The following is a 26,697-nucleotide window of genomic DNA, read 5'->3' as shown; positions in this document are numbered from 1 at the left end:
TGCTCAGTGTCTGACTCCCTGCATCTGGAGAAGTTGGATTCCGCCTTAGGGAGTCCTGGAAAATATGGATACAGCCTATGGCATCCAACTTCTCCAGACACTGTGAGTCAAATGCCGAGTGTTCAGGCTCTGAGAAATTGCCGAACCAGGACAGTCTCCTCAAGTTCCGCTCAACACTAACTGTCATAAAAACACATATGGGCAGTCACTAAGGGGTTAATTTATAGAGGAGAACATTGTGACAACTTTGTGACTGTGTACAAAACATCATGAAGACTACTGCAAGCCACAACTTGTCTCCGCACAATTTGCAAGACAAACGTCTTGGGCTTCTTGCTCCAACATCTTCTCCCCCTCTATACAGACTCATCACCCATATTATTGTCCCCAATGGTAATAATTAGAGAGGAGCGAATTTACAGTACAAATGAAGTGAAGCGCTCAGCAGTCGGTTTGTCAGCCTTCAGCCTTTAAACTCGGTGCGGCTCCGGGTGCCTGGATAAGTTGGATCCAGTCCTGGGAAACTGGGAAAATTTTACCAGGACTGGATCCATCTTTTCCAGGCACCTGGCCGACAGATACGCTAACAAAGTTTCTCATCTCTAGTCTCAGTGTCCCATAACTTGTCTGTGGGAGAGCGCGCGCTCCTCTGCTGCTGCGGCTCTCTGTTCAAAGAGGTGACATGTCACTTCTTAAAGTGGAGAACGGAGGGGCGTGCGCTCTCCCATAGAGAAGCAGTGAGAGGCAGGCAGGATTCCGTGGCGGAGAGTTCCGCCTGTTTTATTCAGTCTGAACATACCCTTAGGGTGGGTTCACACTACGGAATCCGCGCGGATAAATTCTGGCGAATTCTGTTGCTAGTACCTGCTCACGGCCACAAGTCTTTCCTCCGGCGCCACAGACACTATTCTATGGGCGGCCCGATTCCGCTATCTGCCAAAAGAATTGACATGTCAATTCTTTCAGCAGGTATGCGGAATCCGCCTGTGCATAGAATGGTGTCTGTGGCAGAGGGGCGGAGAGGCGAACGGCCGCAAGGGGGTACTAGCGGGAATTTATCCGTGCGGATTCCGTAGTGTGAACCCAGCCTTAAAAGAGGAGGTGAAGGAACCAGCTGATGACTCGCTGTTCCATCATACTTTCCAACTGTGCATGACCTGGATTTTTAGGCAGGTTTCCCTGTTGATGTGTCTCCTTAATGGGATCCATAAAATCATCATCTGTATATTATTTTCTATGTATTTCTATGTATTATATTTTGCTACCATGGGGGGGGGGGGTGTATATCATTATGGTGTTGTAAGTATTGCATATATATATATATATATATATATATATATATATATATATATATATATATATATATATATATAATAAATGTGGCATGTTAGCAGTTAGAGGAAAAATGAAAGTCCTGTTTACAGGTAAAGTCTCATAGGTTTGTAAACCCTGACCTCTCCAGCTGCTGGGGGATAGTAATTGGTTTGCTTTCTTAGCTTCATTAAACTATATAGAGAATGCTGGTGTAATATAATACATAGGGCAGAAGGCCAGGCTGGAGATGACAGCTAGCCTGGCAGACACAGTTCACAGTCCGTGTTCAAAGTCTACTTGGGCAGATTTCCTTCTGATGCAATTGGTGACCTCACATATTTTTTTTTATATGAACAGAGCTACAATCTCCCTGTTATTCACAATCTGGGTGTAAAAAATGCTGGTGTAAATAACTGCATGAGGCTATGTTCACACACAGTATTTTTGCTCAAGATTTTGGTCAGGATTTTGCAACCAAAATCAGGAGTGGATTGAAATCACAGAAAGGCTATGTTCATTTATTGGAAATTACCATTATTTTAAAACAACGGCCATTATTTGCCGTTAAATGATGGCCATTCACTCAATTTCAACAGTGTGTGAACATAGCCTTTCTGTGAAGCTGTTAGCTGCAATTCATGTTTCCAACCACTGACATTGTTAGATAGTTGTTAGGTCATGAAGAGACATGGTTCATATGTCTGCAATGCTGGTTTAGAGAAAATGGCACCCTGTGCGAAACCTTTTTTTGGTGCCCCCCCCCCCCCCCCCCCCCCCCCACACACACACACATTTAAGGTAACAGCCTCCCACCGCTCCAGACGACATCCAACACCCAGGGGCAGATTAACTTCACCATGGGCCCGGGCTGGTGACCAAGCTTGGGCCCCCCAACTCTACTGTAACTATGGCAGCACTAGCCTGGTGTTCACATACCTCCCAACTTTTGCAAAGAGCAAAGAGGGACATGTGCGCCGCGGTCCCAATAGCCACGCCCCCATAGCGACCCTCCATAGCCACACCCCCATAGCAACCCTCCATAGCCACGCCCCTATATCAACCCTCCATAGCCACTCCCCTACAGTCACCACATGCTGCTGACTGAATAGTGCCCTATACAGTATCCAATCCCGCCAAAAATGCCCCACATAGTATTCAATCCCCCCAATAGTGCCCCACATAGTATCCAATCCCCCACATAGTGCCCCACATAGTATCCAATCCCCCACATAGTGCCCCACATAGTATCCAATGCCCCCATATAGTGACCAACATAGTATCCAATCCTCACATAGTGCCCCACATAGAATCCAATCCCCCACATAGTGCCCCACATAGTATCCAATCCCCCACATAGTGCCCCACATAGTATCCAATGCCCCATATAGTGCCCCACATAGTATCCAATCCCCCACATAGTGCCCCACATAGAATCCAATCCCCCATATAGTGCCCCACATAGTATCCAATCCCCCATATAGTGCCCCACATAGTATCCAATGCCCCATATAGTGCCCCACATAGTATCCAATGCCCCATATAGAGCCCCACATAGTAGCCAATGCCCCCATATAGTGCCCCATATAGTAGCCAATCCCCCATATAGTGCCCCACATAGTATCCAATGCCCCATATAGTGCCCCACATAGTATCCAATGCCCCCATATAGAGCCCCACATAGTAGCAATGCCCCATATAGTGCCCCACATAGTATCCAATGCCCCATATAGTGCCCCACATAGTAGCCATGCCCCCATATATGCCCCACATAGTAGCCAATCCCCCATATAGTGCCCACATAGTAGCCAATGCCCCCATATATGCCCCACATAGTAGCCAATCCCCCATATAGTGCCCCACATAGTAGCCAATCCCCCATATATGCCCCACATAGTAGCCAATCCCCCATATATGCCCCACATAGTAGCCAATGCCCCCATATATGCCCCACATAGTAGCCAATCCCCCAAATATGCCCCACATAGTAGCCAATGCCCCCCATATAGTAGCTAATGCCTCCATATAGTGCCCCACATAGTAGCCAATGCCCCCCATATAGTAGCTAATGCCTCCATATAGTGCCCCACATAGTAGCCAATACCCCATATAGCGCCCCACAGAGTAGCCAATCCCCCCATTAGTGTGGCACCAGCGGCAAAAACAATAAACCAGTAACTCACCTGTCCTCCGGTCCCAGCAGCTCCTCTCCCGGCAGAGCGCGCACTCCCGTCATCCTCCGGGGCGGGCAGCGGGGTATACAGACACTGACTGTACCGGAAGTGATTCATGAGCAGGTCACTTCCGGTACAGTTAGTGACTCTGTACCCCCGCTGCCCGCCCCGGAGGATGACGGGAGTGCGCATTCTGCCGGGAGAGGAGCTGCTGGGACCGGAGGACAGGTGAGTAACTGATTTATTGTTTTTTTCGCTGGGGCCACTTAAAATGCGGGACACGGGGGGCCGTTCCGGGACCGCGGGACAGAACCCCGAAAACGGGACTGTCCCGCGAAATCCGGGACGGTTGGGAGGTATGGGTGTTCATAGTATAGGATAGATAATGTCATGATGCCTTGATTTGTGCAAAGCTGAGGTAAAAAAAAGCTGCGATTTTTTGAAATCATGGCAGAACTATAGCCAGGAGACAATACACCACTTAAAGTATAAGTCTTTTTGGATGGCCATGGGCCCCCCAGGAGCTCAGGGCCCCGAGCTACCGCCCGTATAGGACCTATTATAATCCGCTACTGCCAACACCCATCACCTGACCCTCTTCCAGTCATACACACAACTACTTGACCCCCCCAGCCATTCACGCAACTACTACTTCCCCCTCCAGCCATACACACAACTACCTGACCCCCCCCAGCCATTCACACAACTACTACTTCCCCTCCAGCCATACATGCAACTACCCCCCCAGCCATACACACAACTACCCCCAGCTATACAAACAAGTACCCCCACACACAACTACAGCCAAAAAAATAACTAAAGCCCCCAACACCACTACAGCCTACACCCCCTGCCGAGTTCTTACCAGACCACCAGCCGTAACATGACGTCATCCGGACTGCTGATAGGCTTGACTTGCTATGGCGCTGCGCAGGAGGGTGGAGGAGAGGTACTAACCACTGCGGGGGGAGCGCGGTCAGGGGAGCTCCAGCAGAGAGCTGCACACCTAACTTAGAAATGAAAGTTAGATGTGCTGTCTGTCTGCCGAGCGCTGCAAACAAACCACCACCACCAGTAGATTAAATATTTGTATGTGTTCTGTATTTTTCCCAAGCCCCGGAAGTGCTGAGATCTGTATCGCCTCCTCACTCCCCTTCCCATCCCTGTCCCTGCTTGATTGACAGTCAGTGGGAAGTTGAGCCCCGCTTACACACCTCTAACCTGCACACAATTACAACAAAAATGAGATTTCAAAGCAGGGCTGGGTGCTGGAATCTGTAAATCAAGCAAGGATTGGGATGGGAGGGGAATGGTCATGGTATATTGGTGATTTGTATGACTTTTGGGGGGCAATACAATCCTTTAAGCTTATATACTAAGTTATCCCAGCATTCTATGACATTTTCCAAGCTACTTCTGACATCACAGTGGGAACCTCTCTGCCCCGTTCTCTCCCAGACTCTGATTTAAAGGGCAGCTGTCTTTTCAGGTGACTTTTCAGATTAGTCGTCCTGTGTGCGTACATGAGGATTAGCATTATGTCTCGCCATTATTAAACTTGTAAATGGCATTCTTCAGCAGATTTTTGTTTTTTTCTCTCTTTCTGCACCCCCCTTCCCCCTCCATCTTCCACCCAAAAAAAAGATGGCAACAAAAATTCAGAACTGTACAGCCTGCTAAATGTTTAGGGTTATTTTTTGTGAAAAAACTTATGCTGACGTATTGAAGGAATTTTTATTATAGCAGAATAGTTTCATACAGAGTTTTATGGATCACGTCGAAATTTTTCTTCTTTACAAATCTGACAGAAAACCCTCTATATGCCTGTGTTAAAGGATAGCGAGCAGGGGCGTAGCTAATGTCTCCTGGGCCCTGGTGCGAGAGGCCAACTTGGGCCCCCCCCCCCCCTCCTTTCACGACCAAGTGATGCTATTGGTGTGTGTGTGTATATATATATATATATATATATATATATATATATATATATATATATATATATATACACACACCAAGACAGATATTACCACTAACACTAGCATATTGGAAGAGAAAGTATTATCACCGTACATATTACTGCCATACTGTTACCGACCAAATCCTGTATACTGAGACCTATATTACCAGTAATACCAGTATATAGGGAGGAAACATTACCGCCACACCACAACCACTACCATCACCACCATATTGTTACTGACCAAATCCAGTATACTAAATCACCTCATCCAGTCATATAGAGGTGGCCCCAGCTCTACACAGGCTCTATACACCATATACATTACAGTGCAGTTATATCAGGTGACTCACAGGAGACGTCTTCTCTGATCGGAGTTCTTCCCTTTTCATCTTCTTCTCCATTTGCCCTGGGCCGTTATGAGAACTTCTCCGAGCCACGAATCCACAGAATCTGCCAGACAGACATATTAGTCTCCTCACTCTGGCACCATCCTCATCTATATACACACTGCACATCTGTATTGTCCCCTTTACACACTCCTTTAGTGGGTAGCCTGACTCTATGTGACCCCCTAATAATATATGCCCCCCTCTGTGTATTCCCTCTCCCCCCATGTTGCCCTCCTTATAGATGGCCCCCTCTCCCCCCACCCTCCCTTATAGATGGCCCCTCTCCCCCCACCCTCCCTTATAGATGGCCTCCTCTCCCCCCTCCATATAGATGGCCCCCTCTCCCCCCACCCTCCCTTATAGATGGCCCCCTCTCTCCTCACCCTCCCTTATGGATGGCCCCCTCTCCCCCCCTCCCTTATAGATGGTCCCCTTCACCCCCCCTCCCTTATAGATGGTCCCCTTCACCCCCCCCTCCCTTATAGATGGTCCCCTTCACCCCCTTCCTCCTCCCTTATAGATGGTCCCCTTCACCCCCCCCTCCTCCCTTATAGATGGTCCCCTTCACCCCCCCCTCCTCCCTTATAGATGGTCCCCTTTCCCCCCCACCCTCATAGATGCCCCCCTCTTTCCCCCCACCCGTACAGGCTGATAAAAAACAAAACTTAACTCACCTGACAACGCGCTCCCACGTTGATCCTCACTCCTTCGGTCTGTCCCCGGCTGCTGCGCGGCTGCCGGGGGTGTCGCGTCTTATCCCCGGCAGCGCGCGCATCTCAGAGCTCCCTGCGCGCCGGAACCGGAAGTCAGGGCCCAAGGCGCGCAGGGAGCTCTGGGATGCGTGCGCTGCCGGGGATAAGACGCGACATCCCCAGCAGCTGCGCAGCAGCCGGGGGAAGACAGAGTCAGACTCTTGTGACCGCAAGCAAAACAATGCTTGCGGTCACAAGAGTGATTGAAAGGGAGGGCCTTGCGGGGCCCTGAGGGCCCCGCGGGCCCCCCTTTGTGGCGGGCCCGGTCGCGGCGGCGACCCCCGCGACCACGGTGGCTACGCCACTGATAGCGAGATAGCGTTAAATGCATGCGGCTTCTAATCTATGTTCACACTCAGTAAAATAAAAGCAAAATAAGGCAGTTATAGGTATAAAACAAGGACGTATTTTAAATCTAATGATGTGCTGCATTAAATGCTATGGAAAATGTCAGTCTGTGTACACATGGGTAAGAATAAAATTTACAATGTGTGCACAGACAGCATTGATTTTTCTTTTTGCTTCATAAAAACAGAGCTGTAAATGTACATGTGAACTCGAGGAGTGGCGCTATTGCTGGCTACTGTACCAGATTTTTAAGTTGCATCTCTCACTCCCTTATAGACTTGCATGGACAGCATGTTATCTTATCTCTCAGGAGCTGCTAGTCAATCTTGTAAAAACAGAAAAACAGAACAGAACTGGGTTGTTTTTTATTTTTCTCTGATAAGATATATTATTAAGGTTTCTTATGTTCACTTGTATTATTGATTTATGCAAACTGTGGGGGGAAAAAAAGTTTAACCATTTAAATGCAAAATTGTGCTGATTAGGCTCCCAGCAGCACTTCATAGATGATTTAACAGGTTTCTCTACCATATGTGGGGTTCCTTCTTTCCTCCCTAGCTTTACATCCCAGGATCCCGTAAGCGTCCTCTTTGCCTGCCAATCATCTGCACAGAGTGCTCTTATAGGCACTAGTTATAGACTGGACTCCTCCCCAATACCTAGTTCATATTGCTCTGCTGCCCCCCGTGCCGGATTAAAGGGGTTGTCCAGCGAAAATCTTTTTCTTTCAAATCAACTGGTTTCAGAAATTATATAGATTTGTAATTTACGTCTTTTAAAAAATCTCAAGCCTTCCCATACTTATTAGCTGCTGTATGTCATGCAGGAAATGTTTTATTTTCAGTCTGGCACATTGCTCTCTGCTGACATCTCTGGCCGAGACAGGAACTGTCCAGAGCAGGAGAGGTTTTCTATGGGGATTCATAGAAAATCGAGACAGAGTTCCTGTCTCGGCCAGAGATGTCAGCAGAGAGCAGTGTGTCAGACTGAAAATAAAACATTTCCTGCATGACATATAGGAGCTGATAAGTATGGGAACACTTAAAATTTTTTAATAGGAATAAATTACAAATCTATATAACTTTCTGATATCAGTTGATTTGAAAGAAAAAAGATTTTCGCTTGACAACTCCTTTAAAATCGGTTTTGCCGGGATATTAAGCTAAGGAGGAAATAACCCAAAATATGGTAGGGAAACCTGTTACAAACATCTATGTAGCACTGAGCTTAATCCACACAATTGTGCTTATTGGTTCCCTTTAAGGACAGAAGAAAGTGAATGGCTGCTTCCATTCTATCTATTTGCCTCTTTTCTCTCTAGTATGAATGCCATCACCCAAGTCTGATACCTCCCACTAATGTGAATCGTGCTGCTCCTATATGAGATATAAATGGATCTTGTATTCCTCTGCCAGTTGCTATTGCTGACAATATGAGCTAACTGGAGAAAACTGCTCAATTAGCTTCTAATTAGTTCTGTGCATAGAGTAAGATGCTGCATCTGCAGCTATGGAAGGGGCAGTTCAGCAAATACATGTTGTCGGCTTTATGAAGCTCTCGGTAAAGAATTCTTGTAAAAAGACTGGAAATAGCTGTAATTGCTGCGGCTGTAATAATTCCTACACTTCAATTAACCCCTGCTTATCAGATTTAGGAAATTCAGATTTCCGAAAACAAAGACGTACATTCATATATAGTCTTCAAGTTGCCTTGCTTCTTTTCAGTCCAGCAGTTGGATCTGTCACTTGACTTTGGCTTATGTAACGGATTGGAGATTTACCCTTAAAACGTCTATAGACCAGGTTTACAAAGACGGGAAAAACACAACACAGAATAACATGCTAACGTGTGGCCTATTTACAATGGACATGTATAGTGCTCTGCTTTGTGTTACACAGTGGTCCCTTAGGGGTGGCTACTGGACTGCTACTTGCAGAATGAATTTGTTTGCATACACATGAGCAATCTGCTTCTGGGCATATGGAAAGTAACTCTGCTGGAAGTAGCAATCCTCACATCTCCCTTCAGGGAACACTTTGCATTAGTCACTTTTTTTTGCAAAATAATAATAAAAAAAGGCATTCACAATTTATATAGTCACATGTGCACGTTATATAATTTAGTTCCCGACTGCAGTGGGGATGTTCCAATACTCGCAACCAAGTGGGACTTAAGGGGCTACGTATCAGGGTGGTTTGGTGATTTCCCCACTGGGAGGCACCCCCTTGGAGGTGGGCTTCCCTCCCCTGGAGGGATATCTGGCTATTCCCGTGTGTTGAGACTTGTAGCTAAGACTCCACGGACCCTTCTTTTGCATATTTAAATTTATAGGGGCAATGCATCAGTGGAGACTCTTCAGTGAGTACTCCATTCGATTTTTTTTGGTCGCTGGTCTCCTTGAGCTCTACGATTGCTGTGTTTTGTTGGTCTATTTTTCATTGCCCCTGTTAGCCAGAATCCTCCTCCACACTGACGAGGGGCAACTACCTCGAAACGATCGTCTGTGGATGGATGCCTGCCTTGGTAAACCCTTGTCATGTTGCAATACCCGCCACAGAGTTAGACTTTGACGTAAAAGGGGCCACCCTGGTATTTCCCTATTTATGTTCCAATACTCGCAACCGCGTGGGACTTAAAGGGGTATTCCCCCCAAGAGCTAAAAAAATTTAATGTCCCCAAACCTAGCTGGCCTTACTCACCAAGCCTCCCTGAGTATTTTGAGCCGTCTCCCGTCTTTCTAGCTGCTGGCGTTCCCGAGTTACAAGTTTTTCTAACAGCGATCTATATCCAAGATAGGAAACTACATTTCCCATCATGCAATGCTTCTGCCTGATGATCCTTATGACAGTCTGTGGAACTACTGCTCCCAGCCATCCCATAAGTGTCTTCCACTCTGTCCTAGATTACAGGGCATGATGCAACACATAGGGCAGAGTGGAAGACACTTATGGGATGGCTGGGAGCAGTAGTTCAACAGACTGGCATCACGCAAACATGATGTCCCCCGCTGTATCTCATCCCCCGGTGGCCGCCCGCGTCACATCCACCCCCTGCCCCCCCCCTCCCAAATCCCAGCAGCAGATGAGATACAGCGAGGGGATGTCATATTAGTGTGATGTCAGTCTGTGGAACTACTGTTCCCAGCCATCCCATAAGTGTCTTCCACTTCCACAGGGGATGCCATATCATCCCCTGTAATCTAGGACAGAGTGGAAGACACTTATGGGATGGCTGGGAGCAGTAGTTCCACAGACTGGCATTACACGAACATGATGTCCCCCGCTGTATCTCATCCCCCCGGTGGCCGCCCGCCCCCCTTGCATATCATCTCCCGGTGGCTGCCCGTGGCACCTGTCCCCCCCCCCCCCCTGCATGTCACCTCCCGGTGCCGGCAACGTCCACCACCCCCCGGATCTCACCTCCGGTACCGGCAACGTCCACCACCTCCCACCCCACAGAACTCACCTCCCGGTGCCGGCAACGTCCACCACCCCCCACCCCCCGGACCTCACCTCCCGGTGGCGGCAACGTCCACCACCCGCCACCCCCCGGATCTCACCTCCCGGTGCCGGCAACGTCCACCACCCCCCACCCCCCGGACCTCACCTCCCGGTGGCGGCAACGTCCACCACCCGCCACCCCCCGGATCTCACCTCCCGGTGCCGGCAACGTCCACCACCCCCCACCCCCCGGACCTCACCTCCCGGTACCGGCAACGTCCACCGCATCTCAACAACCCCCACCCCCATCCGCAGGCGGCCACCGGGAGGTGAGATATGGCGGGGGGACATCATGTTCGTGTGAAGCCAGTCTGAGGAACTACTGCTCCCAGCCATCCCATAAGTGTCTTCCACTCTGTCCTAGGATATGGCAGAGTGGAAGACACTTATGGGATGGCTGGGAGCAGTAGTTCCACAGACTGGAACTACCGGGAGGTGAGATCCGGGGGGTGGTGGACGGTGCCGGCACCGGGAGGTGAGATCCGGGGGTGGGGGGTGGTGGACGTTGCCGGCACCGGGAGGTGAGATCCGGGGGGTGGGAGGTGGTGGACGTTGCCGCGGCCGGCACGGTGAGATGCGGGGGGGGTGAGGAGTGGCGGACGTTGCCGCGGGCAGCCCCAGGGGGGTGATATGCGAGGGGGCGGGGGGTGGACGTACCACGGGCGGCCACCGGGAGGTGAGATCGGGGGTTGGGGGGGGTGGATGTTGCCGCGGCCGGCACCGGGAGGTGAGATCGGGGGGCGGTGGACGTTGCCGCAGGCGGCCACCGGGAGGTGATATGCGAGGGGGGCGGGGGGTGGACGTGCTGCGGGCGGCCACTGGGGGGGATGAGATGTGGGGTGGGCACAGCCGGCTCTGGGAGGTTAGATGTGAGGGGGGCGGGGGGTGGACATGCCGCGGGATGAGATGGGGGGCAGCCACCTGGAGGTGAATTCGGGATGGACGGCCACCGGGTGGTGAAATGCAGGGGGACGGGGGAGCTGCTGTCAGAGAGGGAGACAGTGATCATCATCAGAAGCAGTCACTGTCTCAGTGTCCTCCCTCGCTTCAGTGGACTGGGTGAGAAGCGCTAACCCGGCCCATTGAAGAGATAAAGGACACGTGATGCCGTCTCGGAGGGTGCGGGCCAGGGGCAGGGAGCGTGTCGGGTTGGACTGAGGTCTGATGATTCTATGCATTTGGTGGGGGTGAATGCAGCTGGAGAACAGCAAAACTGTGCAGAATCCATAATAGCTTTATATTGGAAATATTGAAAGCTAGGGGTGGGCAATGTATTAATGCAAAAATAATTTTGAGGGGAATACCCCTTTAAGGGGCTACATATTAGGGTGGTTTGGTGATCTCCCCACTGGGAGGCACCCCCTTGGCGGTGGGCTTCCCTCCCCTGGAGGGATGTCTGGCTATTCCCGTGTTTTGAGACTTGTAACTGAGACTCCACGGACCCTTCTTTTGCAGTGGGCAAACGGTTATAAAAAGCGGAGGAGAAAAAAATATTCAATCAAGCAACAAGTGTTTGCATGATAAATACAGAGGTAGTTTTATATATTTACCCCACATGTTGCTACATTTTTCCTTCTTGGTTTATATTTCAAATATACCAATTTTCTTTTTACAGTATTAGGTTTTTTTGTTATTTAAAAAAAAAAACTATAATAGTGGTTGTAATTGGAATTTTTAATATAGATCTAATGGTAAAATAAATCTAATATGGCAGCCACGGAGGCCTTCAGAAGGCCTCTGGCTGCAATGCCAACTGATAACAAACTGGCCCCCTGCCATTGTGTTGTGGAGGAAGATGATTAGATACATGACAGGACCATCAGGTACATTCGCTTTAAAGGGGTAGTGCGGCGGTAAAGAATTATTGACAGAATAACACACATTACAAAGTTATACAACTTTGTAATGTATGTTATGTCTGTAAATGGCCCCCTTCCCCGTGTCCCCCCACCCCCACCCGTGTACCCGGAAGTGTGGTGCGTTATACATACCTGTCACGTGCCGACTCGTCTCCGATCTTCAGTCTGCGATGTCGTCTTCGGACGGCCGGGCCGAATCCCTCCGAGCGTCCTGAGTGCCGGCCGCCCTCTTCAGCGTCATCAGATGCTCAGCCGCGACTGGCTGAGCACAGTTGGCTCAGCCAATCGCGGCTGAGCAGCTGATGACGCGGCCACGTCATCGGCTGCTCAGACGCGATTGGCTGAGCACAGTTATGCTCAGCCAATCGCAGCTGAGCAGCCGATGACGCTGAAGAGGGCGGCCGGCACTCAGGACGCTTAGAGGGATTCAGCCCGGCCGTTCGAAGACGACATCGCAGACTGAAGATCGGAGACGAGTCGGCACGTGACAGGTATGTATAACTCACCACACTTCCGGGTACACGGGTGGGGGTGGTGGGACACGGGGAAGGGGGCCATTCACAGACATAACATACATTACAAAGTTGTATAACTTTGTAATGTGTGTTATTCTGTCAATAATTCTTTACCGCCGCACTACCCCTTTAAGTGTAGCATATGAATAGAGCAGCACCAGCGTGGGGAAGCCAGACTGGTGCTGTTCTATTCATATGATACACTTAAAGCTAATTTACCTGTTGGTACATTCGCTTTAACCACCTATATGTCATTGTTTCTATTAATTAAGGCATCTAGCTGAGCCTGCTTCATACTGAGTATGAATCCACCATAGAACACCAAGGGAGTTAAAAGGTTGCCTACCAGGAAATACTGGAATAAGGAATAAAAAAAAAACACACCACTCGAGCACTGGAAGCGTTGTAAAGGCACTGCATGAAGTTACTGACCACAACGGTCATGTGCAAATAGAGCTGGCTGAAGCCAGTGATTGGTTGCTCAATGTACATGTACAAGGCATGTCCCTGAAGCACTTCCAGCGGAGGATGTCAACAGTATGATGGCTGAGTACTGTTTTTTCTAATTTCTCACTACCACACGAGTGCTTCTCTCCTTGTCTTGCTGTAGTAGTTGGGCCCCATAGACTTGCTATAGAATTAATCTTCTGCAAGAGAAGCACTTGAACAATTAGTGGAGGGCTGAACACTCAGTCATTGACTGATCACATTTTTTTTACATCTCTCTCTGACATGTTTGGTACGGTCATTTATATTGGCACTGACAATATAAACAAATAATGTTAAATTGGCAGGGGAGGAGGGATTCTTCATCTTTGCAATTTATTTTTCTTTAAAAAAAAAAATTTTTTTTGCCTGTTTTCTTTACAAAATGCAATGCTATAAAATCAGCCACTAGGTGTCTCACTTACTGAAAAACTGCAGCTGAGGCTACAAAACTAAGGCCATTTGGTCTTTTAGTAAAAGAAAAAGGAGACTGAATACAGGAAGTGATGTCAGCCGTCCCTTTGTTCTGCACAGAGGAAATGAATGCTGATTGGCCAGTGGCTTTACACGCCCCTGTACACACCCCCATGCACCGCTGCAGCTAAGTAAATTAACTGATCTAAGGGGAGCCAGTCAGGGAGTGAAGCTCATGCCTGTGCTTCCCCCAGTTATATGTAATTCACAATTGCAGTGGGCATGGGACAGAATGACATGTCAAAGCTAATACAAACTAAAGCAACGTGTCAAGCATCTACGGCAGGGATGGGAAACCTTTGCTCTCCGGCTGTTGCAAAACTACAATTTCCATCATTCCATGAGGCATGATGGGAATTGTACTTCTGCAACAGCTGGAGGGCTGAAGGTTCCTTATCCTAGATATACAGTATAACCTTTTAATACTACAGTAGGGAGCAGCTCTTCTTGCTCTTCATATGCAGATGTTCGTCAGCTAGGTGTCCCATAACGATGGGTTAACTTTCTTTATTACTGATGTAACCTCCCCAGGCTGGCGTACCCACCTAGCTATAGTTCAGCTCAGGCTCTTCTGAATACTGTTTGTTATAGCCGTCCTTTGGGTGAGGCACTAAATTAAAAAAACATGACAACCCTTATTTTTGTTTCCAACACATAAGAAGACTTTTACCAGCACTTGGAGAGTAACTTGGCAACCTATATTATGTAAGCAATGAGGAAGAGTGACATGGCCACGTACCAACCCAGATTTCATTGCGGTTATAAAATAGTAACCGAAATATATATGTATGATTATGGACAGCTCTAAACTTTCATTTTTATAGAATCCTTGTCTGTGCAGTGCGAGTTTCCACAGTGCTCTTGATACTTAGCCAACATGGGTTATGGCACTATAAATATACCACCTATAAAACATACCAAATCACTAAGTAATTATATTAAAAATAAATTTTATTGATTAAAAAAATGTAAGAACATCAACATAGTAAATACAGGTGAACAGATGGTCCATGACTGATGAACAATAGGGGGACCTGCAAGTCACCGACATGTACTATATTATAAATGATACATGATAGAAGTGCAAATATATTATATCACAGTACATGGAAAGTGCATTAAAATCAGGAAACATGCCTTTACCTTGGAAATTATCCTGTATTTGATGATTCTAATGCACCTTCCATGTCCTGTGATATAATATATTTGCACTTCTGCCATCTATCATTTATAATATACAGTAGTACATGTTACGGACCTGCCGGCCCCCCTATTGTTCAACAGTCGGGGACCATTTGTTGTTCGTATTTATTATGTTGATGTTAATTATTTTTTAATCAATAAAATATATTTAGAGTAAAATTATTTAGTGGTTTGGTATGTTTTCATAGGTGGTAGGGATGAGCAAATTTACAGCACTAGCAAAGGGAAGTGCTTCGCTAGGCGGTCGGCTTATCAGCTGGCTGGCTTTGAACTATGTGCCACTCGACTCTGGATACCTGGAAAAGCTGGATCCAATCCTGGGAAGCTTCTCCGAATCCAGTACTTCGCTATTGCTGTAAATTTGCTCATCCCTAATAGGTGGTATAATACATTTACAGTGTAAGGGTATGTTCACACTGAGCAAATGGGTCGGAATTCGAATCCCGCCTTGCTCAGTGTCAGAGCGCATCTCTATGGAAGGGCTCGCAGGCCTCCCCTCTCCGCTTGACATGACAATTCTTTGAGTAGAGAGCAGAGGCACGTGAACCCTCCCATAGAGATGCGCTCTGACACTGAGCAGGGCGGGATTCCGCGGTGGAATTCTGCCCCATTTGTTCAGTGTGAGCATACCCTAATAGTATGATACCATGGAGAAGGTGTCTTGATGGGTATGGCTATATGACGTTTCTGTGTTTACCTCTGTAGACCTTTTCAGACAACCTGGGCTTCCTGATAAGTGTTTTCTGTGCCCTGGGAGTGTTCGCTTTACTCTTCATTCTGGTGTGCATAAAAAGTGTGCTGCAGAAGGGTATGAAACTGCTGGCTGTCATCATCTGGGGATGCCTAGTCGCCATGAGCTATGCTTTCATATTCACTAGCAACATTGTGACTCCATGGGATCAGGTAATTGGACCAATCCTACAGTATATGGCACCATATTGTTCATAATGTCTACTTCTGCCTATTCAAATATGCTTTGTTCTGTTAAGGTTTATTGGACACTGTTTGTGACTGTCAGCCTGTACACCATGCTACCTTTAAGTATGAAAGGGGCAATCTTTGCTGGACTTAGCTGCTCCCTATCACATATCATTGTACTCAGTGTTTATGTATCTTCATCAAGTCATCAACCTGCTGGAGAATTTGCTTTGCAGGTAGGAATCTCCCCAGTCCTTGGCTGCTCCCTGTTCATTCCCTCTGACTATTAATGTATCCCGTATAGCCCATAGCTATATTATGTAATCTTAACTTGTAATTGGCTATTAAAGTTGGAGTTTTCCTGCTGTTTTCCTTATTGAAAGCACTTGTGCTGGTACCTTACTTGTTGTCGTACCTTATGGCAGATTATAGCAGATGTGGTCATCTTGCTGTGCGGGAACGTCGTCGGAGGTTATCACAAACGGGTTACGGAAAGTGCATTGAAGGACACCTACCACGAAGCGATCAACTTTATTCATTCACGACGCAAATTATACTCCCAGGAGAGGCAGCAGGTACCGTAGAATTTTGTTCAATTTCCCAGCGTTAGATAAGTGTTTTGGTAAATGTTTTTCTGTTTCCGACAACCAACCATTTTCTCTATTACTATTGTAGATTTCCCCTTACTTTTTACTTATTTGGAAAACAAGAATATATATATATATATATTATTATTATTATTATTATTATTATTATTATTATTATTATTATTATTATTAATTTTTTTTTTTTTTACAGAAAGTTATATAGATTTGTAATTTACTTCTCGAAAACCTCAAGTCTTCCAGTACTTATCAGCTGCTATATATCCTGCAGGAAGTGGTGTATTCTTTCCAGTGGGCCCGTCCACACTATGGAAATCAGGCGGTGATTCTGAGCGGAACGCCTGCCTACGGACTCAGCAGGCAGGATTCCGAGTGATCTGTTTCGATGAGATGCCTCGCACCCTCCACTCAAAGAATTGACATGTCAATTCTTTAAGAGGAGTGGAGAGCGGAGGCGCGCAAGGCACCTCATTGAAACAGAGATAGCAGGCGGGATTCCGAGCAATCTGTTTCAATGAGTTGCCTTGTGCGCCTCTGCTCTCCGCTCCTCTTAAAGAATTGACAAGTCAATTCTTTGAGCGGAGGCGCGCAAGGCACCTCATCAAAACAGATAGCAGGCAGGATTCCAAGCGGAGTTCGCAGGTGGGGGTTCTGCTCGGAATCTCCGTCTGATTTTCATAGTGTGAACAGGCCCTTACACTGCTCTCTGCTGCCACCTCTGTCCATGTCAGGAACTAACTAGAGCAGGAGAGGTTTTCTACTTTGGACAGTTCCTGACATGGACAGAGGTGGCAGCAGAGAGCACCGTGTCAAACTGGAAAGAATTCACCACTTCCTGCAGGACATACAGCAGCTGATAAGTACTGTGAAACTTATTTTTTTTTAAATAGAAGTAAATTACAAAACTTTATAACACCATATAATATGAATGAAAAAAATAATCTTGCAAGAGTACCCCTTTAGTACATGATTAGCAAAGATATTGTATGCAATATTTTATATGTTGTCGTTTATCAATTTAGTTCCATAGTAGAGGTTCTTAGTACACTCTGTCTATAATAGTCGGATTGGACCATGCTTATTAGATTCCGTACGTTCGTCTGTATCTTAAGTTCTTTTGTGTCTTACACTCTTATTTTCCTGCCTTCCAGGAGCAGCTGCTGCTTTCAATTCTGCCACAGTACATTGCGACAGAGATGAAAGAAGAGATCATAGCAAGATTAAAAGAAAAGCGACCACAGCAAGAAAGTACTAACAACTTTCACAATCTATACATAAAGAGGCACAAAGATGTAAGGTGTGTAAATGCAAAGTCTTGGTTTTGAAGCTCCTGACATCAATGACATTGTGATGTATCACTGTAACGTCTGCTATTTTTATTTTGTGCACTGTTCAGATATATTATATATACATATATTATTATATATAAATATCCATTTCTTTCAGCATCCTGTATGCCGATATTGTGGGCTTCACCCTTCTCTCCAGTGAGTGTTCCCCCAAAGAGTTGGTACTCATGTTAAATGAGCTTTTTGGGAAGTTTGACCAGATTGCAAAGGTGAGTAGTGAAAGACCTGGTGACTGGGGCTGCTTAGGTTTCCATTGACATAAATGTCATGAGATTTTTACACAAAAAGATGTGGAGGCTGAGAAGATGTTTTTGTCCTCCGCAGGAAAATAATTGCATGCGCATCAAGATTCTGGGTGACTGCTATTACTGTGTGTCAGGACTACCTGAGTGTTTGCCTGACCATGCCAAGAACTGCGTACAGATGGGCTTAGATATGTGCCAGGCTATCCGGTGAGAACATTTTTGTAGAGATGTATACTGTATCTTTTTGTTTTTTGTACATCATTAGGAGTAGGGGATCTCATAGGTTTAGTAATGTTGGTGTGAGCTGCCATATTGCTTCTTCATGTATTGGAAAAGACTTCAGAAGAGAAGGATTTAGGGGTAGTGATTTCTGACAGCCTTAAAATGCATCACCCGTGCAGCCAGGAGGTAGGGAAAGCTAATCGTATTCTAGGCTGTATAGCTAGAGGTATAACCAGTAGGAAGAGGCAGATTGTGATCCCTCTGTATAGAGCCCTAGTGAGACCACATCTGGAAAACTTTAAATATGGTAAAGGACCAAATAAGGTTCAAGAGGGAAGTGTTTTTACTTAAAAAAAAAAAAATTGAACTCAAGAACAAGGGGACATAGTCAGAGTTTAGTTGGAGGAAAATCAAAAGCAACATGAGAAAATATTACTTTACTGAAAGAGTAGTAGATGCTTGGAACAAACTTCCAACAGATGTGGTCAAAGAATGTAAACCTGCCTGGGATGAATATGTATCTATATTAAGATTATAACAAAAGAGATACAAAAAGGGCAGACTAGATGGTCCAGGTGGTCTTTTTCTGCCGACAATCTTTTATGCAAGGTGAATGCAATCGTTATGCAAGTAGAAATACATAGTCTAAACTGATCAACATTTTTCAACCCCTTCATGGTGCACATCATTGCTGTTGGTACGTCATTACATTTTGCAACATATGCCCTACTGCAGCATATAGTAAAGACTGTGCATGACTATAATCTCTGATCTGGTACTGGCTGATGGTGGACACCCTGTGCACTCTAGTTGCCAGTTACTTAGACAATTAACAGAACTTCTAGTATTAGATGTAATTGTTCTGCCTTCTGCCATCCCCTCAAAGAAGAAAAAACATACAAAAATATCTTTCTTCCTCTAAAGTAGGTAATGCATGGCCACTTCAGTTTATACTCTTGTCATTATGGAACTGTGTTTAAATCCACCAATTTGCACAGGTCCGTTGTGTTTCCTAGGCAACTACAAAGTAGCCGGGACTGAATAATTCCATGCATTTCCCTTCCTTTTCTCCCCTTTTTCACAGTATTGGAATATAAAGAGGATTTTCTCCCCGAAAGATTTTTTTTTATTATTATAGTAGAACGCCAATAATTCTGCACACTTGAAATCGACCGATATAGAAGCTCATACCTGGAATTTTTCATTCCAAGACTCTGTGTAACAGTTTCCTTATCTAAGACTGCTGAATATGTAACAAACTGCGAAATAGGAACCACGGTGGAGGATAAATCTCTATTTATATCTCTTCTTCCCTGGACTCTTAGGCCGGATTTACACCTGCATATTACCATATAGTTTTGTGCAATTTTTTTTAAACCTAAGGTGGGAGTGAAGCCAAGAGGAAAGACAAGTGTACAGGGACCACTCAATTTCCTATTTACTGCTGTACTTGGCTTGAAAATCCAGCCTTCTGGTAGCTACTGTGACATAAGGAAAATAAATCACTGTGCACTGGCGCATATACTCACCACAGGTGATTGGTGTCCAGCTTTTTTACGGTCCTGCGGCTTTGTTCAAATCCGGCGGGCGCTCACTTCACCCGCTCCTGTGATCCCCTTTTTGTCTCCTGGGATTGAAGGGCGGAAGTCCCGCTCTCCCACAGGAACGTGTGACGTGAGCGTGCGCTGGATTTGAACGGCGCCGTGGGACCGTAACGAAGCCACGCCACGGGACACTGATCACCTGTGGTGAGTATACGAGCCAGCGCACAGTGGGGGGGGGGGCAGATAAAAAAATTTTAAACTGCTTCTCTAAAGGGAACCTGTCAACGCGAACGCGGGCACAGAGCCCGCCCGACCCCCCGGATACTTACCCTTTGCGGCGAGTCCCACTCCTGGAGCCGGTCCCGGGACGAAGATATCAACGCCCTAAGCCATGCACGCTGCTGTGATGAGTCCGACGCCCATAGAGAATGACGGCTCCATTCATTCTCTATGGGCGTCGGACTCATCTCAGGTAATTTGCATACAGCGCGCCCACGGCTTCGGGCGTTGATATCTTCGTCCCGTGACTGCTCCATGAGCGGGACTCGCTGCAAAGGGTAAGTAAACGGGGGCTGCATCTGGAGTCAAATGGGCTCTGTGCCCATGTCCCCGGTGACAGGTTCCCTTTAACTGGTGTGTTTCGTTGCGTAAGAGCAATGGTTTAACCCTACTGAGTTTTTGTCAAGCATTGACAATTCTTATCTCAAAGTTTCAAAGTACCACTTAAAGAAAAAGTCCTCCTGCAACATCTTCAGGTGCCCTGCTGAACACTCTGGACGCTACTTCCAAGACGGATTCGCCTCTGCAGTGGCAGCCCTCTCAGCCAATCACTGACTGCAATGTTGTCTTGCTTCTGTTGGTGAATGCATTCTTTCTTGTAATAAAAAATAAAAATAGCAGAAAATGAGTCTCATGCAAAACTTGAATGCTACAGAATTGTTGCATATGGTTTAATAAATTCCTCCCATGCTCTTGAACCGGTTGAAACCGTAGACCAGTGGGCAGTTTCCTGCAGTGTTCTTATGTATATTTAATTTACAGAACGCTTTTTTTCCCTCTTTCTCCAGAAAATTACGCAAAGCCACAGGTGTGGATATTAATATGCGCGTTGGGGTGCATTCAGGCAATGTGTTATGTGGGGTCATTGGGCTCCAGAAATGGCAGTATGATGTTTGGTCACATGATGTAACACTGGCCAATCATATGGAAGCAGGAGGAGTGCCGGGGTAAGATTGGCTCTCTAATATACATAGCTGCCGTACTTTGTGATGCAAGTGCTGTTTGCGCCAGTCTTATTGGTTTTTCTATTATTTCTTAGGAGAGTGCACATCACAGAGGCTACCCTGTCACACCTTGGAGGTGACTATAAAGTTGAAGATGTAACATATGGACAGAGGGATCAATATCTTAGAGAAAATAACATAAAAACGTACTTGGTCATCGACCCCAGAGTAAGTCTACATAGATAACTCTTGACGTGTTTTGTACTTGTAAGATCAAAAATGAGTTGTTTAGGTTCATACTTGCATGATCCATATGCCAACTTGTTGGAAAGGGTCCCTTAACAATAAGCTGATCACAGAGTGTCCTCCTTACAGGACCTCCAGCACCCACAGCGCCACCACTGGTGAGATTAAGGATTGCACAGAAGCCATTCACATAATTAGGTTGTGTGTATAATCCAGGGCAGGACCATGACACTCTTTATACCCACTTTCCACCCGACCAAGGAAGAGGAGAAGTTAGACTTTTTCATTTGGAGGCCCAATCTATTTCCTATTGGGGTATATCTATATAGGAATTCTTTAAGGCCAGTTCACACTAAGGAATCAGCACTGAATTTCAGCGCTGATTGCTCAATGAAAATTCCGCCTGCAAATATAGTGCAGAGCCAAATTCCATTGAGTTCAATGGAATTTGTGCTTTGCATTTCACACGGCGGAATTTCCGCACTGGATTTTTAGCGATGGATCCGCTTTCCGCCAGAAGAATTCACATGTCAATTCTTCTGGCAGATTTCGCTGGCGGAATCCCATTGAAATGAATTAAGCAGTGAGCTTCTGCTCTGAAATTTTTCAGCGCAGAATACTCGCAGAAAGACAGCGACAAAAATTAATTTGATCAAATGAAAAATGAATTTGCATGGAATTCCGCCAAAGGTGATTCCGGGTTGAACACTTTCCTCGCGGATTTGGCGCGTAATTCCGTGAGAACATTTTCCACGCTGATTCCTCAGTGTGAACTGGCCCTTACTTTACAAAACCTCTTTATAAGGAAACTCTTAGCTCTGTACGAGAGACAGAGCTGACAATCCCTGGCCACAGATTATAGCATGGGTCTCCAAACTGCGGCCCTCCAGCTGTTGTGAAACTACAACTCCCATCAAGCCTGGACAGCTAAAGCTTTGGATTTGGCTGTCCAGGCATGATGGGAAATGTAGTTTTGCAACAGCTGGAGGGCAGCAGTTTGGAGACCCATGGGTTATAAACTATAACTTTGGTTTAAGTGCTGCCAGACATTTCTAAACTTATAAAGCCAGTCTTTTCCCCCCAGCTAAACAGTCGGAGTGGTGGTGTAGAGACGTGCTCTGCATGATTGATGTATAAGGCTCGGAGCATTGTCCATCAATCAGGTAGAGTAGGGTGGGAAGAAGACGTGCAGCAGCAGCTCAGCATGGGTCTCTTTAAAATCCATAATATCAAGGCCAAATAATGTTATTAATGCATTGATAGGCTCTATGCTCTGCATATTCTTTTAACAAGGAAAAGAATGATACATCTACTGATACTTTGGTAAAGCTTACATGGAAGACTCATGCTGGCTCATATGCATATGTTACTGTATACATTAGATCTCGATATGTTGCATCATGTTTATGAGACAACTGTGCCTACCCTTCTGAGTAAATCTAATAGTAAGCCGCTCCAAACACTTTCGTAGCCACTGAAATATACTGACCACTATCAAGTATATACAGTAAATCCAGCCGTCTATTTCTGACAGGCTAGTGCCGACAGTGAGGAAGATGACATACTGCCTACGAAGTCTGCCGAGGTCACCAAGACCAGGGCCTCCGTCCGTATGACACGCTACCTGGAATCCTGGGGAGCTGCTAAACCGTTTGCTCATCTGAATCATAGAGACAGCCTTATACCAGAAAACCTCAGCAACTCCCGCATTATGGTAAGTGTTCATACATGTTTCTGTGAACAGAAGGATCCCAAAAGAAATGGAAAAGGCTACACCTAGATTCTCATGCTTCATTGATGTATTTTAGCATTGCCTTTCAATATACCCTTGTTTTCTCTTTTCTAGGATCTCCCAATGTCTGCTTTGCCTCAGATCGGGAATACGGACAAGTAGGAGCAGGAATCTTCTTCTCCTTTGCTGCTTTATGCTTCCTACATGCCCTTGTGATGTCTCATTCCCCTCTTTAAAGAATGTGCTACATGTTCTCCCGCTTGGCCCTTCTGTCCTGTGGCTTCCATGTGTCTGATGTCAGCACAGCTCCTTGTGAGAAGAGACTATCTGTCTTTATATTCTCCTTTGTCTCCATTGTGCTTGTTCCGTGTCTTAGTTCTGTACTGAGGTCTCCATTTCTCACTTGTTTTGTGTCTTGTTGGGTTAAATAGTAGGGCACTTAGATTGTGCTTTCTGTTTAGAAACCCTTCAAAAATTGATGTGGCCATCATTGGGGTTCAAAAGTCTGACAAACTAATTTCTGCAACACTTAAAAGGGTATTCTGTTTAAACATAACTTTTCATATGTTGCCACCCATTCATTCCATACATTATTATCATTCAGTCTCCTTCCCCTAGTTTTAAGCTACTGCTTTCTGCCAAAGACACTGTGTGAGCTGTTCAGTCTCTCTGCTGTCAACTCCCTCTTTGCCCCTGTCCCTTCCAAGGCGACTGATATAAACAAGTCCCTATCTGCAACCATGTAGCAACTTTGTACACTGGGAGGGATAATCACAGTGAGTTCATCAGCAACTTGACCTCAGATTAATTCTCCCAGCATTACAAAGAAGGTCCAAAGTTGCAGATACAGTCTGCCATGGACTTGTTTACATCAGGTGTCTCCGAAAGGGAGGGGGAAGGAAGGGGAGACAAAGAGAAAAGCTCACACACAGTTTATTGTGTCTTTAGCAGGAAGCAGCAAAGTTATGTTTGAGTGGAATACCCCTTTAAGTGGAAATAAAGACACATTTTTTTTTAGCATAATGCACCAAAAATGATTTTTTTTTATGATGGTCAGGCAAGGAAGTAATTGCCAAAATTTGCCAGTGATATATTGTGTATGTTTTACAGTCGGGTCAGGTTTATTTTATTTTTTACAATAAATTTAATGTAAAATTATTGGTCCAAGTATTTTTTTGTTAGGGCTGGGGTTAGATTGTATTGATAATGAATGATATTGTGCACATGCGATATTGTGCACAACTGCAATCCAATGTATTTGCCAAAAAACACTCTAATGTCGCTTGTTACTTTGCCACCATTGACCTCAATACAAGTTGCTTGCAACTGCAACCTGCTGTAATAAGTTACCATTACTTTAAGTGGCACAAAGTCATATGACTTAGATCAGACTTTCTGTTGTGTGACCAAAGTCAACATATAGCCCAGTATTTAACCCTTTCAAAACCAGGTTTGCATTATTCTATTGCACCAAAATTAAAGGTAATCTGAGGGCACCATAAGCCTGGTGGCATGGACCCCTAGTAAAACACTGTTATTTTTCTCTGTAATTGCTTTACATCCAACAAAATTGCTGCCGATCACCGCTGAGTGAGCATGCGCTCAGCAGTCCATTATATTCATAAGCTCCTGCTCACACACCAGCCGGTGAGTGGCTACAGAGCGCTGCCAATCCCTGGCGGGCGGGTGGAGCAGCAGCTTATGACTATTACAGACTACTAAGCGCATGCTCACTTTGTTATCCACCAGTATTTTTTTTTTTTGTGTGTGTATGTTATTAATATTTTGGTTTAGATAGATAGATCATTTTTATTTTATTGTTTCATCAATTGTTTTCCCCTTTTCCTTTCTTTCTTTAAGGTTTCGTTCCCCGAAAGAAGCAAATGAGTCGTCAGCGACGGATAATAGTATCTCCAGTATTTTGGAAGAACTTAAGTCCTTGAGGTACTCTAAGGAATAATTTTGTTGGTGTCTCTGTATAATAATAACTGAAATTGATCATTAATGTGGTTTTGTCTCCATCAGGCAATGGAAGAAGTCTGATGATTATAACCGAGTCACTCTGTATTTCAATGAGAAAGCCATAGAAAAAGAGGTACGCTATGATATTAGTATGATACTAAACGTTATCAGTTCTTTCTAATGTGTTATTAGCATCTAGCAGGCAAGAAACCTCACGCAGGTCACCCCTATACATACTATTGTAAATGGACAGGCAGGGAAGTGAATTAGTAACCAAGTCTCATTATACATCAAAGATTTTTTAGCTACAAGCTTTCTGGGAGATGTAGACTGGAATGCAAATATATAGGCGACACTTGTAATCCCAAGGTTGGGTGCACGTGAGACATTTGTTGAATTCTGTTATATCATTAAAGGGGTTATGCGGCTTAAAAAAAACATGGCCACTTCTTCCAGAGACTCTTGTCTCCAGTTCGGGTGGGGTTTGCATCTCAGTTCCATTGAAGTAAATCGAGATTAATTGCAAACTCCATCTGAACTGGAGACAAGAGTTGTGTTGTCTTTGGAAGAAAGTGACCATGTCTTTCTAATGCTGGTAAAACCCCTTGTTAGTAGGGAAAAAAAAAAAAAAGGGATTTAAAAAAAAAAAAAATAGTTACCCCTGCCTACTGGTTATGTGTTTTATTGCAGCATTAAGAGACTGTGTCATAAGAAATCAAGTTTTTATGTTGAAAATATTCTTTATTATTTTTTAAAAATTTAAACATTTAGGTTTTTTTTTCTATTTTTCCATTTTTCTATCTGTATTATAAAATAGTTCTGAAATCTTGCAGTTTTCATTCTTACCACTAGGGTCTAAAATCCAAAGTAGATGGCCCGACCCATTGTTTAAGCGAGAACCAATCTGCTAGATCGGGGCTTCTATTACATGGCCCAACAATCTTGAAGCTTTTTGCTTTAATCAGCCGCCGGCCACGCATCTCTTATTTTGGTGCACTTGCAGTAGTAGATCTGCCCCAATGCTGTTCTTACTTCAGTTATTATTCTGGGTATGGACAGTCTCAATAATGTATGAATCCAGCTTTAATTCTCAAGCTGCAGAATGTAGTTAAAGCAGAAATCCAGCCTTTTGAAAATCCGGCAGCCAACAAGGGCAGGGGGGAATTTGAGAACAAGTACAAACTTACCTTTCCCCGTGCCCACAGCGAGCGGCGGGACTGGCCTCGGGACCCACACCAGGATCTGGCATCTCTGGCGCTAACACGTCACAAACTGGCTGATGGACTGGCCGCTCAGGCAGTCAGTGACGCCGCTTCAGTTACTCATTGGCTGAGCGTCCAGTCCATCAGCTGGGACAGCTGTTTTCCCGCAAGTCATGACAATTCGTAGGAAAATGACTTCCGGCAGGGGTCCCGTAAGTTCATACTTCAAATTCCCCCCTGCCCTTGCCTGCTGGCGGATTTTCAAAATGGCCCGACTTCTCCTTTAATGACCCCAGTTCTTCACTATGAATAAATCTCTGATAGAAAAAAAAAACAGTTCTGAAATGCAACCTGAAACTCCAAATGCCTGAATGAACCTAGAATGCCCAAAATAACCTAAGATATCCAAAAATCTCTACAGCTGGCAGTAGACTTTGCGATTTGATTCTTTGCCAGTTGTTACTTTGTGCAGCTGTTCCTA

The 26,697-nt window shown here is 45.5% G+C and overlaps 1 protein-coding gene across 4 annotated transcripts in view; it reads left to right on the top strand.

Annotated features, from left to right (window-relative positions):
- Nucleotides 1–26,697, top strand: part of ADCY4 (adenylate cyclase 4) — a 79,067-nt gene that overhangs the window by 35,908 nt on the left and 16,462 nt on the right. For all 4 annotated transcript variants that reach the window (XM_069961574.1, XM_069961576.1, XM_069961577.1 and 1 more), the window contains exons 3-14: nucleotides 15,674–15,871; nucleotides 15,958–16,122; nucleotides 16,312–16,461; nucleotides 17,643–17,788; nucleotides 17,938–18,049; nucleotides 18,165–18,292; nucleotides 20,919–21,077; nucleotides 21,170–21,302; nucleotides 22,855–23,034; nucleotides 23,167–23,210; nucleotides 24,913–24,996; nucleotides 25,078–25,147. In XM_069961574.1, the coding sequence (XP_069817675.1) occupies nucleotides 15,674–15,871; nucleotides 15,958–16,122; nucleotides 16,312–16,461; nucleotides 17,643–17,788; nucleotides 17,938–18,049; nucleotides 18,165–18,292; nucleotides 20,919–21,077; nucleotides 21,170–21,302; nucleotides 22,855–23,034; nucleotides 23,167–23,210; nucleotides 24,913–24,996; nucleotides 25,078–25,147 (1,569 nt within the window). The remainder of the gene's footprint in view (nucleotides 1–15,673; nucleotides 15,872–15,957; nucleotides 16,123–16,311; nucleotides 16,462–17,642; nucleotides 17,789–17,937; nucleotides 18,050–18,164; nucleotides 18,293–20,918; nucleotides 21,078–21,169; nucleotides 21,303–22,854; nucleotides 23,035–23,166; nucleotides 23,211–24,912; nucleotides 24,997–25,077; nucleotides 25,148–26,697) is intronic.

Source organism: Dendropsophus ebraccatus, chromosome 3 (genome assembly GCF_027789765.1).
Source record: "Dendropsophus ebraccatus isolate aDenEbr1 chromosome 3, aDenEbr1.pat, whole genome shotgun sequence".
Lineage (NCBI taxonomy): Eukaryota > Metazoa > Chordata > Amphibia > Anura > Hylidae > Dendropsophus > Dendropsophus ebraccatus.
The sequence above is the reverse complement of the archived record's forward strand: the minus strand, read 5'-3'. Positions and strand labels throughout refer to the sequence as shown.